The sequence below is a fragment of the Mytilus californianus genome, unplaced genomic scaffold (genome assembly GCF_021869535.1).
Source record: "Mytilus californianus isolate M0D057914Y unplaced genomic scaffold, xbMytCali1.0.p SCAF_2, whole genome shotgun sequence".
NCBI classification, from domain to species: domain Eukaryota; kingdom Metazoa; phylum Mollusca; class Bivalvia; order Mytilida; family Mytilidae; genus Mytilus; species Mytilus californianus.
Genome location: NW_026262668.1, coordinates 112783818 through 112799081, shown reverse-complemented (window position 1 = coordinate 112799081; position 15264 = coordinate 112783818). Strand labels below are relative to the sequence as shown.

The window sequence follows — 15264 nt, the reverse complement described above, 5'->3', positions numbered from 1 at the left end:
TGAGTCTGTCAATTTCTGTTTTAAAGTATGAATCCCATACTGGACTGGCATATTCTGTTATGGGTCTTACATGTGTTTTATATGCATTTTCTTTTACTGGTCCCTACTCTGATAATGCGATGAGCAGGGGTATAAAATACTAACACTACAAAACCTGTAATTACATAGTAATACATACACTCCAGTAAAAAAAAAACATTTTCAAAATTTTGTAAATGAATAAAATATTTCTGCTTTAACTGTAGCTTAACCTGTTATAACTACCTTTCCATTATGTACTACCTTGTATGAACAATTCTCCACCAGCTAGCTGTATTAATCTTTCTTCTAAAACATTGACAGGTTTTCCATTTGTCAGCCATGTTATGGTAGGACGTGGTTTTCCAGAGGCTCTACATGTCAATGTAGCATTAGTTCCTATGTCAGCTCCAGTGTTTAGAGGTGGTCCTGTTATTCTAGCTTCAGCTGTGAAACAAGGAAATACAGACCAAATTCAAAAGTTTTATTATTCATGTTGTTTAATGCTTTCTACTCTATGGTTAAGCTGAATTAAAGTAAAATCAAGTGTTTTTAATGAAAACATTGAAAAAAATACACCTTATATAACAGGTTTTCTAGGTGGTAATAAAATTGAGAATGGAAACAGGGAATGTGTCAAAGAGACAACAACCTGACCAAAGAGCAGAAAACAGCCCAAAGCCACCAATGGGTCTTCATCTAGTAGCTTGGATATCATAACTAGAGGCTCCAAGGAGCATGTATAGATCACTGACAATTACTGGTTACAGACAGACACTTACATCCTACAGTTAGTTGAGTTGTTATAGATGTAGAGCCGGCATTGTTACTAGCTACACAGCGATATATGCCAGCATCTTGTTCCTGTGTGCCAAAGATTGTCAACTGTCCCTCTTTTGATAACTTAACATAGGACAAAGCTGTTATCTGAAATAAATCACTAGAATCAGATGAAAATAATAAAATTTTGCATTTATAAGATGATGTCCATCTGAACTAAAAGTAATGATTAAATATAACTGCAAGAGAAAACTCACAAAAAGATACCACTGCCCTGCAATACCATTAGTATATGGAAGTAAGTAAATTTAATAATCTCCCATTTACCAAGTTAGACCAGGACTATATTCCTTTAAGGACATCTTCAGGGAGTGTTTTACAACTGTGTAAAGTTTCATCAATATCCATCTAGCTGTTTAGGAGAAGATTAGCTGACCAAGCATATGGACAGTAAGGGGGACAGACAGAAGGGTGGAGAACTGGATGATTCACATATACACCCCTATTTTGTTTGCAGGGAGTATTATAATATATTCCAAAGGTTACTTGGTCTTACCTGATCTTGTCACTTATAAAGAAGTTTGAGTGGTTTCTGTGTAGTGATCTTTATTTCATGGATCACTATTCGTCTTTATATGTGGTGACGGTCTTGTTAGCCATCATGAAATTTGGCAGAAGCTTTTTCTTATGATTAGAATTATGAGATAATGTCTGAAGCAATATTTTGAAAATATATTTCATTCATTTCTCAGTACTTTACTGATAAATGGACTTAGTTTTTGCAGTAAACATTAACAGACATTCTAAGATTAAATTATTTTGACATGATAAATTTGTAAACCTTCATGGATTGCAATAGAACTTGGACAAAAGCTATAACAAATACCTCTACATCTCCCCTGTTCCAGGTGATCAAAGGTGGTGGGATCCCTTTGGATGAACACTTTAGGATAGCTGGATCACCAACTGATACAATTAATTCTTTGTCATAAAGTGTAATCTCTGGTTTCTCTGTAAAAACCATATCCATGTTAAAATTAGTAACAGACCTACATGGTTTAAGGAATCACTGTAAAGGCTCATTATCTTTTATCTTTCAACTCTTTATTTATTCAGTTAGCTATTCTGTAAAGTGAAAAACATAATAAAATAAAAAAAAAGTGTAATTTTCATTGCTCACTTATGAAGCTTATAAACCACATAACTAATATTTTTAAAAATTATTTTCTAAAAGATCATATTGTAACCACTTTTAAAAACATAACAAATTATGTTCTTTTTAAAAAAAATTAAATATCTTAATATAAAACCTCCTTTTGTTCTGATTCTTGGAGGCAAATAAAGGTATTCAATGCCTATGAATTGAGGAGTGCTATGTGCTTGCTATTTATACCAATATAATTCAGTTGAGCTATGGCCACACTTTCTCCAGCCGCATTCCTAGCTAAACAATGGTAGCTACCCTCATCATCTCTCACCAATTTCTCAATCGATAATACATTCCCTGATATATTTATTCTGTTGTTAGGGATCAAAAGTTCACCATCTCGTAACCAATAGTAACTTGGAGAAGGGTTACCACTGGCAACACACATGAATGATATTTTTCTACCAACTTGGAAATTCTGTTCTGTTGGATCTACGGTTACTTCAGGGGGTACTGAAAAACATAGAAAGACTTAATATGGATAACTGCATTGGTATATTCATATTGATTGTTTAAAAAAATATTTGCCTACATTCAAACATTTATAAGAAATTTTGACAGAAAACTTGTATAATAGAATGTTAAAAAAGTTTATATTGTTAGGCTATTTTAGAGTACATTTTATGTAGTTGTAGACTTGTTTAATGTCAGTTAATTTTCAATCTGTTTATACCTTGCTGTCTTCATCATTTGACCTGTTTTATATTTGGATGGCTGTTCATTATTGACTGATGAATAGAAATATGGTCTCTTTTGATATGCTGGATGTATGAATGCAAAGCCACTTCTGGTCAGTATGGGGACGTTGAATTTGATGCCTCAAGTAGAGAGAGTGCCATGTTCTCTGCACGTTATGAACCCTTGCAACAAATCTTTGAGGGGTCTGTAGGTGGCCTTTTACAAGGCAAAATTTCTGTCCCTATTCAATATACCCATTTTCCAGTGGCATACCAAATTTTGTGACCTTAATCAGACGACCCCTATTACAGGACCAACCTATTGTTTTTAATGTTAATTTGTTCTTATCCTCTTATCCTGAACATGCATGAAATATTTGTCATTGAATGTTTTAAAAGCAAACAACGATCAATTAATCCTAATTGAAATATATATATTTGGATGTCTGTTTATTATTGACCTGTTTATATTTGGATGTCTGTTTATTATTGACCTGTTTATATTTGGATATCTGTTTATTATTGACCTGTTTATATTTGGATGTCTGTTTATTACTGACCTGTTTATATTTGGATGTCTGTTTATTATTGACCTGTTTATATTTGGATGTCTGTTTATTATTGACCTGTTTATATTTGGATGTCTGTTCATTTTTGAAATGTTTATATTTGGATGTCTGTTCATTTTTTAAATGTTTATATTTTAACGTCTGTTTACTATTGATATATATATATATGCTCATATAGGGAAATCTGTTCGTTACTGAAATGTTTATATTTTAACGTCTGTTTACTATTGATATGCTCATAAAGGGACGTCTGTTCATTATTGAAATGTTTATATATGGATGTCTGTTTACTATTGACATGCTCATAAAGGGGCGTCTGTACATTACTGAACTGTTTATATTTGGATGTCTGTTCATAACTGACTGTTCATATTTTGATGTTTGTTTATTACATGTACTGACATGTTTATATTTTATTAGATGACTTCAATTTTTACCTGTTAATATGGTGGTTACTGTTCATTATTGACCTGTTTATATTTTGATTAAAAACAAGCCTTATAATCAATCTATTTGACATATATATCTACCTTGTACATTAAGGAAGACACTCTGTTTTGTAAATCCACCTTCATTCCCTACTCTACAGACATATTTTCCATCATCTGTTGGCTTAACATCCCTGTAAATACCACCAACAAACAAATATACAAGATAGGTATGTCAACCTTACATGTAGTAATACCACCAACAAACAAATATACTAGATAGGTATGTCAACCTTACATGTAGTAATACCACCAACAAACAAATATACTAGATAGGTATGTCAACCTGACATGTAGTAATACCACCAGCAAACAAATATACTAGATAGGTATGTCAACCTTACATGTAGTAATACCATCAACAAACTAATATACCAGATAGGTATGTCAACCTTACATGTAGTAATACCACTAACAAACAAATATACTAGATAGGTATGTCAACCTTACATGTAGTAATACCATCAACAAACAAATATACTAGATAGGTATGTCAACCTTACATATAGTAATACCACCAGCAAACAAATATACCAGATAGGCATGTCAACCTTACATATAGTAATACCACCAACATACAAATATACCAGATAGGTATGTCAACCTTTCATGTAAATACCACCAACAAACAAATATACTAGATAGGTATGTCAACCTTACATGTAAATACCATCAACAAACTAATATACCAGATAGGTATGTCAACCTTACATATAGTAATACCACCAGCAAACAAATATACTAGATAGGTATGTCAACCTTACATGTAGTACTACCATCAACAAACTAATATACCAGATAGGTATGTCAACCTTACATGTAAATACCACCAACAAACAAATATACTAGATAGGTATGTCAACCTTACATGTAAATACCATCAACAAACAAATATACCAGATAGGTATGTCAACCTTACATGTAGTAATACCACTAACAAACAAATATACTAGATAGGTATGTCAACCTTACATGTAGTAATACCATCAACAAACAAATATACTAGATAGGTATGTCAACCTTACATGTAGTAATACCATCAACAAACTAATATACCAGATAGGTATGTTAACCTTACATGTAGTATTACCACCAACAAACAAATATACTAGATAGGTATGTCAACCTTACATATAGTAATACCACCAACAAACACATATACTAGATAGGTATGTCAACCTTACATGTAGTATTACCACCAACAAACAAATATACTAGATAGGTATGTCAACCTTACATGTAGTAATACCACCAACAAACAAATATACTAGATAGGTATGTCAACCTTACATGTAGTATTACCACCAACAAACAAATATACTAGATAGGTATGTCAACCTTACATGTAGTAATACCACCAACAAACAAATATACTAGACATGTATGTCAACCTTACATGTAGTAATACCATCAACAAACAAATATACTAGATAGGTATGTCAACCTTACATGTAGTAATACCACCAACAAACAAATATACTAGATAGGTATGTCAAACTTACATGTAGTAATACCATCAACAAACGAATATACCAGATAGGTATGTTAACCTTACATGTAGTAATACCATCAACAAACAAATATACTAGATAGGTATGTCAACCTTACATGTAGTAATACCATCAACAAACAAATATACTAGATAGGTATGTTAACCTTACATGTAGTAATACCATCAACAAACTAATATACCAGATAGGTATGTCAACCTGACATGTAGTAATACATGTACCACCAACAAACAAATATACTAGATAGGTATGTCAACCTTACATGTAGTAATACCACCAACATACAAATATACCAGATAGGTATGTCAACCTTACATGTAGTAATACCATCAACAAACAAATATACTAGATAAGTATGTCAATCTTACATGTAGTAATACCACCAACAAACAAATATACTAGATAGGTATGTCAACCTTACATGTAGTAATACCATCAACAAACTAATATACTAGATAGGTATGTCAACCTTACATGTAGTATTACCACCAACAAACAAATATACTAGATAGGTATGTCAACCTTACATGTAGTATTACCACCAGCAAACAAATATACTAGATAGGTATGTCAACCTTACATGTAGTAATACCATCAACAAACATATATACTAGATAAGTATGTCAACCTTACATGTAGTAATACCATCAACAAACAAATATACTAGATAAGTATGTCAATCTTACATGTAGTAATACCACCAACAAACAAATATACTAGATAGGTATGTCAACCTTACATGTAGTAATACCATCAACAAACTAATATACTAGATAGGTATGTCAACCTTACATGCAGTATTACCACCAACAAACAAATATACTAGATAGGTATGTCAACCTTACATGTAGTATTACCACCAGCAAACAAATATACTAGATAGGTATGTCAACCTTACATGTAGTAATACCATCAACAAACATATATACTAGATAAGTATGTCAACCTTACATGTAGTAATACCATCAACAAACAAATATACTAGATAGGTAAGTCAACCTTACATGTAGTAATACATTGATATCACAAACTTCGCATCTTGTTCAGTTTGATAAAAAAGACACCTAAAACTAAGCACCTAACTGCTCATTTATGGGGCTACCATCTTGGATTTGTTACATGTTGTTTGTTTTTTTCAAATTTGGAAGGTCCTTCTAAATAAAGGACAAAATTTCTTTTATTTCCCAAATTTCAGAATAAAAGTATACCTAACACTGGATAGGTATAGATATCATTGATATCACAAACTTCACATCTTGTTCAGTTTGATAAAAAAGACACCTAAAAACTAAGCACCTACTCCTAGCTGCTAGTTTATGGGGCTACCATCTTGGATTTGTTACATGCTGTATGTTTTTAAATTTGGAAGGTCCTTCTAAATAAAAGACAAAATTTCTTTTATTTCCTAAATTTCAGTATAAAAGTATACCTAACACTGGATAATACATGTTTGTGGTATATTTATATTCATTGGCCTGAAATCGTCATGGATGTCATGAATATTTTACATAAATCAACACTTGTAGAAATCAACCCTATTTTATCCTAGGAACATGATATCAAGACAAAAATAACATATTTCAAATTGCTGACCATTAACTGAAAAGAAGAGAAGTTTTTCAGAAGTGGGCAATATAGTGAGTGAATGAGAGCATATGTTTTTGTAAAAACATCCTAACTGGTTTTCAGTCATGTGACAGTATTCCAATAATGAAAGTATGATAATTTTGATCATATTACCTGACTATGAGTGAACCATTGTTGAGAATGTTAAACTTTTTACTGGATTTTATCCTAGAATTTCTGCCAACTTTGTACCATGATATATTAAAGTCCACAGTACTATACACATAACAAGTAAGCATAGCATTCTCTCCTGGTACTACTGAGGCATTCTGAGGTGGAGTGATGCTGGGTGGTGGTTCTGAAAATAAAGACCAAAACAACATAGATTAAAACTGATGTTAATATGTACCACTAACTCATACAACTGTGGCATTAAACTGATGTTAATATGTACCCCTAACTCATACAACTGTGGCATTCTAAGGAGGTTGAATTCTGGCTCGTGGATATCCAAACTATAGATCAAAGCTGATATTTGGGTGTAGCACAAACCTCCTAGTCCTGTGGCATTCTAAGGTGGTTGAATTCTGGCTCGTGGATATCCAAACTATAGATCAAAGCTGATATTTGGGTGTAGCACAAACCTCCTAGTCCTGTGGCATTCTTAGGTGGATGAATTCTGGCTTGTGGATATCCAAACAAAGACCAAACTATAGATCAAAGCTGATATTTGGGTGTAGCACAAACCTCCTAGTCCTGTGGCATTCTAAGTAGGTTGAATTCTGGCTCGTGGATATCCAAACTATAGATCAAAGCTGATATTTGGGTGTAGCACAAACCTCCTAGTCCTGTGGCATTCTTAGGTGGTTGAATTCTGGCTCGTGGATATCCAAACAAAGACCAAACTATAGATCAAAGCTGATATTTGGGTGTATCACAAACCTAGTCCTGTGGCATTCTAAGGTGGTTGAATTCTGGCTCGTGGATATCCAAACAAAGACCAAACTATAGATCAAAGCTGATATTTTGGTGTAGCACAAACCTCCTAGTCCTGTGGCATTTTAACGTGCAATGATGCTGTTGATACAGTTTTCAATTAAGTTAGGAATTTCAAAGTAACATAGTTCAAGATGGTGTGATAACATAAAATAATATGCATCATAAATTTAATAAACTGTTAACACAGAGATTTGCCTCGCCTATTTGTTATTTTGATAATGCAAATGTTGAAATTAAAATAGTAATACTTTAACATGTAAGTTTAATATGCAGATATTCAAAGTCAATGAACCATGAATGAAGGTAGAGGGCTAAACAATCTCAATGGAAATGAGATGTGCCAAATTAATGCTAATACAACTGCATACCAAAAACCATTGACTTTTCATAAGTCGTTCCCTTTAAACAAACATAAACACAAACATTAACTTGTAAACTAAGCAAAAGTTTCAAAGTCAATAGACCATGACTGAGGGGTAAGGACCAAATATTCTCCATGGAAATGAGATGTGTTTATGATTCTACAACTGCATACCAATAATCATTGACCTAACACTAACAGTTCCCCTTAAACTATATATTTATGTACGACTACGACAGGCGTATGAATTTTCGAGTACAGGTAGCGGGCTAATTGTAATAACAATAGAGTAAGAAGTTCCTTTAGTATTTAAAGTCGTGCATGCACAAGAAAAGTTATCGACAAGGGTGGAGACCATCTAACGAGTATGTATTTGTGTATAGGAAGATTAATCTTCAGTATAACAGTTCATGCATTAGATATGTAGTGTTCATATTTTAATTATGCGCTTCTCTTTTGTAGATTGTATGTTTAAGAAATAATTCTTTCATGCCATGCTTTATGCTCATTTTAACATGGGTAGGCATTATATTTGTAAATATCTTTATACCGAGCGTTAGCGAGGTGTAAAATATTGACAAATATAATGCCTACCCATGTTAAAATGAGCATAAAGCATGGCATGATAGAATTATTTCGATTCTGATAGGAATATTAAGAAATTTTGTACTTAGAAGCGGACCTATAATACACATCCAAAAGGCCGCCATTTTGATTTGATGAACCAAAAACGCTATAGAAAATCAACAGTTGAACGATAAAAAAATTAATATATAAACGTAAACTTACTTTTAGAATGATTTTATTTAATTTCCTAGCGAGCAACATCGACAAAACTATCCATTTCGACCTCCAGCGTTGTTCAAAATACAACTGACGTTGCAATTTCAATTGTGACGTCAATCACGTGCAGCCCATGTTTTATTGTAATTAGAACATGGCTTTGTTTCCAAAGCGAAAGAAGGACGTCATATTAGAATATTTGAATGAACTGATGCCATTGTATGTTATTTGAATGAACTGATGCCATTTGTGATGAAAACTATTAAGGACATTTGTCTTGTGTTTTATGTGTTTAATAAATTTTGAAGATGGTCACCGCACCTGACAGTCTCTATAATGGTGTTTGCCTTTATGAATACAGAAATAATTTCATTGCAAATATTTGAGATATACGTATTATTTTTCGTGGTTGGTATTAGGGTGTCGTCAGAAAATAAGGAGCCAAGAGTACATAAATGATTTATTTTCAGTTGAACAGAGTGAATTGAGAAAATAGGACCTAATCACAAACTAATACATGAAAACTAAGCAAAAGTTTCGAAGTCAATAGACCATGACTGAGGGGGCGGTGCCAAATAATCTCCATGGAAATGAGATATGCCAATGCTTATACAACTGCATACCAAATATCATTTTTGACTCGTCAAGGTGAGACAAAAACTGGAGAATGTGCCCATTGGACACAGATGATGCCCCGCTTGCATTTAACGTTATAAAGGGGCATAACTGGAGAACAGTAAAAGTGACTCCACTCAAATTGATCTGTGTTTTGTGGGAAAAAAACATTTTGTATAAATTTCATAACATTTGGTTTAGGCAAACTAAAGTTAGAGAATAAAAACCAATTTGGGGACGTACGACGTCACCAGAGGGGGCATAAAAAAAATAAACAACTAAATATGAAAGCTAATGAACAATCAGTTCCGTCGAGTTGAAGTGTTCTTTACACATAAATACTCTAGAAAATAGTGATAAATTATTACTAACCACTGACATCTAAAAAGGTTTGTGTAGCTCTCCATCCTGCTTTATTTGTAGCATTACACAAGTACAGTCCTTCTGACTTCTCTGTAGCATTAGGTACCTCCAAAGTTACATTACTGGAATGTCTGTAACAAGGATTATATTTGTACTATATCTTTATCCCAAATCACAGTGTACTAGTTCAAACAATGTGGTTCAAACAATTTTTTGATTAAAACCTTTATTACAATCTTTTTAAATATATCATCAAATGACTTGTCCGGATAATGTGACCGTTTTGGAAGCCCTGCTATCACCCTGAATTTTAAACACTCTTTGATAATAGATAATTTATAAGACAAGAAAAATTTTACATAAATAAAAACTAAGAAATTTTACCTATGCTGCTGTAAATTGCCAAGTGACTTCCCACTTCGTGACCATTGAACTAAGAAAGGTACTTCACTGACAACTTCACAAGTTAGGAAAGCTGTTGCTTCATAGTAACCTCTGGTCATGTCAGACATATAAACCACTGGTCTAGTGGCCTCTCTAGCACTGATGGCAGTTGGTGTTAGTCTCTGTAAGGTATTCCCTTCATCATCTACACCAGTCACCTAAAACACATTTGATTACTATAGGTATATAACAACATTTAACTGATACATTTATACTGTCTTCTTTTTTAATGTGATAATAGGAAAATGGCTGCATACAAAACCATGCATAGTTTGAACAATCACATTTCCATGTTCTGTGAACTGAAAAATCTGGGTAGAAACCCTTATTTTGTATATATCTACAAAGTTCAAATCAAAATGAACATAGAGTTAAGTTTCAAGTTGATGTAAACACAACTTCATGGTAAACTACCACAAACCAAAATTTAACTCTGATCAGTAAAACATGATATCTGGGTCAAAAACCTTAGTTTGGCATTTACTTTAAAATTATTATATCACAGTGAGCATGTTTCAAGTTGATATGTCCACAATTTTAAATTTCACTACCTTAACTTAAAAAAATTAAAACCTGATACAGGTCTGAAGAACCAGCAGACAGACTAATGCATGGATGGAAGACAGATGCATGAATGAGAAAACTGCAAAAAAACTAAGTCCATTTATCAGTTAAATACAGAAAAAATGCAAAAACAAATTTCAAAATTTTGCAACTGTTTGCTGTTCATAAAACAGTTCTATTCAATTTAAAAAAAATCCATATTGATTTATAAAAAAAACTTTACCTATAGACTGAACCTAAATGTTGTAGCTGCAGACAGAATGAGATAGATTGCTATTTCTTCTTTTCCACTACAAAATGATGCAGGCTTCACATAAAGAGGAAACCAATGAGGGGATGACATGCTTTTAGGATGTGGGATAAAGGGGGTAAAAAAGTGGGATCTGGGATTTAAAAAATTAAAAATTTGTGATTGCTGCTGTCAGTATAAAAGTGTAATGTTGACTTAAAAAGTGAGTCCATTTATCAGTAAAATACAGAATGTTAAAAAAAGATTCAAATTTTCTCTTTAGATGCTATTTCTTGGTCTTGAAGATTAGCTTCTGTCCAAGTTTCACAACAATCCATGAAGGTTAGCAAATTTATCATGTCAAAAAAATTTAATCCCATACTGTTCATAAAGTTTCATAAAATTCTATGAAGGTTTGACAAAGCGATTGATGTATAACAAACTTTAACCCCAGACTGTATCTATTTGTTAAATGAAAAAAACTAAGTCCATTTATCAGTTAAATACGGGAAAATGTAAATAAATATTTTACAAAATTTTGCTCTGGATACTGTATTTTGGTCATAAACAAAGCTTCTGTCCAAATTTCATCTAATTCCATGTAGGTTTGACAAAGTTATTGATGTACAAAAAAACTTTAACCATAGACTGAACCTAAATGTTGACGCCGCCGACAGCATCTAGGATCGCTATGTCTCGCTTTTGCGAAATAAATTTTACAGCTCGACATAAAAAGAGAGAAGAGGGAAAAAATAATAAAGCAGGATTTGGGAAATGAGCACCCCCATGTCACCCCCCTCCCCTTCATCAAAATTTAAATTTAGATAACATTTTTGTTTTCAATTTTTGTGTTCAATTATTACCAACAAACCTTGATGTAGAAGAATGTATAGGGAGGAATTAATGGAGAAACAGTGTATATATTGTCCATTAACGGATTTCTTATTAATGGATATTCCGCTAACACCTTCCCCTGAAGATCAATAAACTCCATCCTATACAGGCCTGCAGGTGGATCTATGTCTGTTGTGTTCACTATAGTACTGGATTCTATTCCTAGAAGTAGATTTATCCTACTTAAGTGTCATGTTCTAGTTTAAAAATCCTATACAGGCTATATAGTTTTTACAAGAAAATTTTCACTGCCAATGACAATGAACTTATAATTCAATTTTACTAGCATCAGCTGTTGGTACAGTATATAAAATACAATATAGGTTAAAATAGAAGCAAAACAATCGTAATTGCATTTTGCTAGATTTTATGTTATCTAGAATATCTTTTCCATGTTTAATCTGAGGATTTAACATACTGTGGATTCATTTATTTTCAGGGGAACCAATTTTTGTGAATTGAGAGGAAACCCTATCTTCGTGGGTATCTAATTTCGTGATTTTGCCAAACTCTGCATACAAGCCTATAGAAATTGTGTACTTCGTTGGACGTTTATTTCGTGGTTCACCTATACCCACGCAATCCCTGAATATTGGTATCCCATAAATAATAAAGAGCTGCGCCATGAGCACATGATACGCCCGTCGCTTTTTCAAAGAATAATGTTCCATAACTCCTCAATGTCATATCAGAAATTTATCAAGAAACTAAAGGGAGGTTATTTTAATAAATACAAACCAGTAACCAAAGTTTCATGAAAACTGCTCAAAGCACTTTTTGAATTATTGCACGAAAATCCCCCTTTTTTAATGAATAAAAACCTCATGACTCGGAAACGTAAAATCTAAAATTTTTAAAAATCAAAAGGGACCTCACGTCAATAAATATAAACAATTCATCAAAGTTTCATGAAAACTGCTCAAAGCATTTTTGAATTATTGTATGAAAACTGGAAAATCCCCCTTTTTTAATGAATAACACCCTAAAACTCGGAGACGTAAAATCTAAAATTTATAAAAATCAATGGAGCTCACGTCAATAGATATAAAACAATTCACTAAAGTTTCATGCAAACTGGTTAAAGCATTTTTGAGTTATTGTCCGACATGTTGACGATGGATGGACAGATGTACGGACAGACGGACAATGGTATACCATCATATGCCCCGTAAACGGGCGTATAATAATGAATCAACAGTAGTCCAAATATAAACAACTAGCATTTCCAGATATGCACATGAATCAGACCATTATTTTTCTCGTTTAAATTATTTTACATTTTGTCATTTCGGGTCTTTTATAATTTGCTATGCAGTATGGGTTTTGCTCATCGTTGAAGGTCTTACAGTGACCTATAGTGACTCACTTCTATGTCATTTGGTCTCTGGTGCAGAGTTGTCTCATTGGCAAGCATACTACATCTTCTTATTTTGATATGGAATATTTACCTTTGAGTGGCCTTAATGTTGTTGAAGAAGTGTCCTGAGTAGTGCTACGAGAGAAACTTGGAAAGAAGTTTGAAGAACTCAGTCCACGAACTCTGACTGTATGAGAACTGTTGCTGGATACCTGCAACTTCCATTTTCCTGGTACAGGGTCTCTTACATTCTGGATTTTGACCTTTTTCAAATCAAGTAAATTTCTCAAACCATCATATTCAGTATACTCATTTTCTAAAATGCAAAAGCTGGTAACTTGAATACATATTATAAGAAATCTCTATCCTACATATAAAACAGATCTTTTTCACAAAGTAGATTAAGTTATCACCAACTGTCAAAAAACTAAAATAATTGTAATAGAAAAAACAAGACAGTTGAATTTAAGAAAAAAATCCTTAAAGATAAAATTTCCCAGACAAATGTTTTTACCTCTCAATTCCAATCAGTTGAATATGACTTACAAGTCTCATTTACACATGATGGAAATACAGTTAAAATATTTAACAAAGCTGTCAAGTTTTCAAAAGTATCTAAGTCAGAGATATTCCTAAAAAGATTTCAGTTGATAATTTGTATTTAAAAGCTACTGTGGATTCATTCATTATCCAGGTTACCAATGGACAAGGTATGATAAGGGGCGTTTTTGGCGCCCTTCCCAAATAAGTTTATATTCTTATTATTGATAGCCTTTGTATAAAAGCTTGAGGAAACAATACTTTTTTAATGTTCCGGTGAAAGCAAGGTTGCCTAGCAACGGTTTTAGTAAAATAACCAAATTATTGCTTATGACTTGTTTTATCTTTACAAATTAGCATACTTCCAAATAGAATTGTTTGTTTAAGAAAAAATTCATGGGGGCTTGAATTTATACTGATTTTACAACGGGTTGGCCCTTTAAGCTAAATATTTTACCACGAGCGAGAGCGAGGGGTAAAATATCGGCATAAAGGGCAAACCCGTGGTAAAATAAGTATAAATTCAAACCCCCATTAATTATTTCTATTCTAATAGGACAAATACAGCAATTCTTTTGGATCAAAGCGCTCTAGGTGAAGGCAAGTATTTGACGTTCCCGTAAATGAACACACTATTACATTGACGTAAAAGAATGGAGCAAACTGAACTAGTGACATACTTAAACTACAATAACGTATTTAGATAGGTTTAGATGAATTTAAATGATAATTTTACTTATATGTTAAAAAAAAATGGCTTATATCACATTTAATCATCGTTTGTCTACGTTTCCTTGTTGTGATGATTTTCTGTTTTACAATCATGCATTTTCCCGTAAAATGCTTATATTCTTACGTCATCGTTCAGTGACTTCGAGTAGCTCATTCATTAAAAAAACATATGACGTGGGAGTATGATAGGAACAGCCCAAACAATATATTCATATTTTACCACGGGTGTGTACTGAAAGCATTTGAAGAACGTCATATTAGAATAAAGAATAACTTCAAGTTACAAATGAAAACTCACTTCAATTTCAGTTTACTAAATGCTTTGCAACAACCTAGCAACAAAAACACTGCTTAGCAACAGTTCAAAATTTGTTATTTTTGCACTCTGAGGTATAAATATAGAACTGTTTGAAGCTTTAGCTTCTATAAATTGTTTTTCATTCTCATATCCAGTATAGCAATACACATGTTGCTTATCATCAGCCAAAAAAGATTCAATTAAAGACAACCACCAAAAGGAATTATTAATTTCATTGTAGAATAAAAGCAAATCAGATAGTCGTATAA

At 32.7% G+C, this 15264-nt stretch overlaps 1 protein-coding gene across 31 annotated transcripts in view; it reads right to left on the bottom strand.

Moving 5' to 3' along the window:
* Positions 1-15264, bottom strand: part of LOC127728563 (hemicentin-1-like) — a 147424-nt gene that overhangs the window by 102853 nt on the left and 29307 nt on the right. For all 31 annotated transcript variants that reach the window (XM_052236001.1, XM_052235999.1, XM_052235998.1 and 28 more), the window contains 10 exons: positions 13517-13741; positions 12046-12230; positions 10322-10539; positions 9947-10068; positions 6991-7174; positions 3782-3873; positions 2192-2458; positions 1685-1809; positions 801-945; positions 283-465 (listed from right to left, as the gene is read on the bottom strand). In XM_052236001.1, coding sequence (XP_052091961.1) covers positions 283-465; positions 801-945; positions 1685-1809; positions 2192-2458; positions 3782-3873; positions 6991-7174; positions 9947-10068; positions 10322-10539; positions 12046-12230; positions 13517-13741 — 1746 coding nt within the window. The remainder of the gene's footprint in view (positions 1-282; positions 466-800; positions 946-1684; positions 1810-2191; positions 2459-3781; positions 3874-6990; positions 7175-9946; positions 10069-10321; positions 10540-12045; positions 12231-13516; positions 13742-15264) is intronic.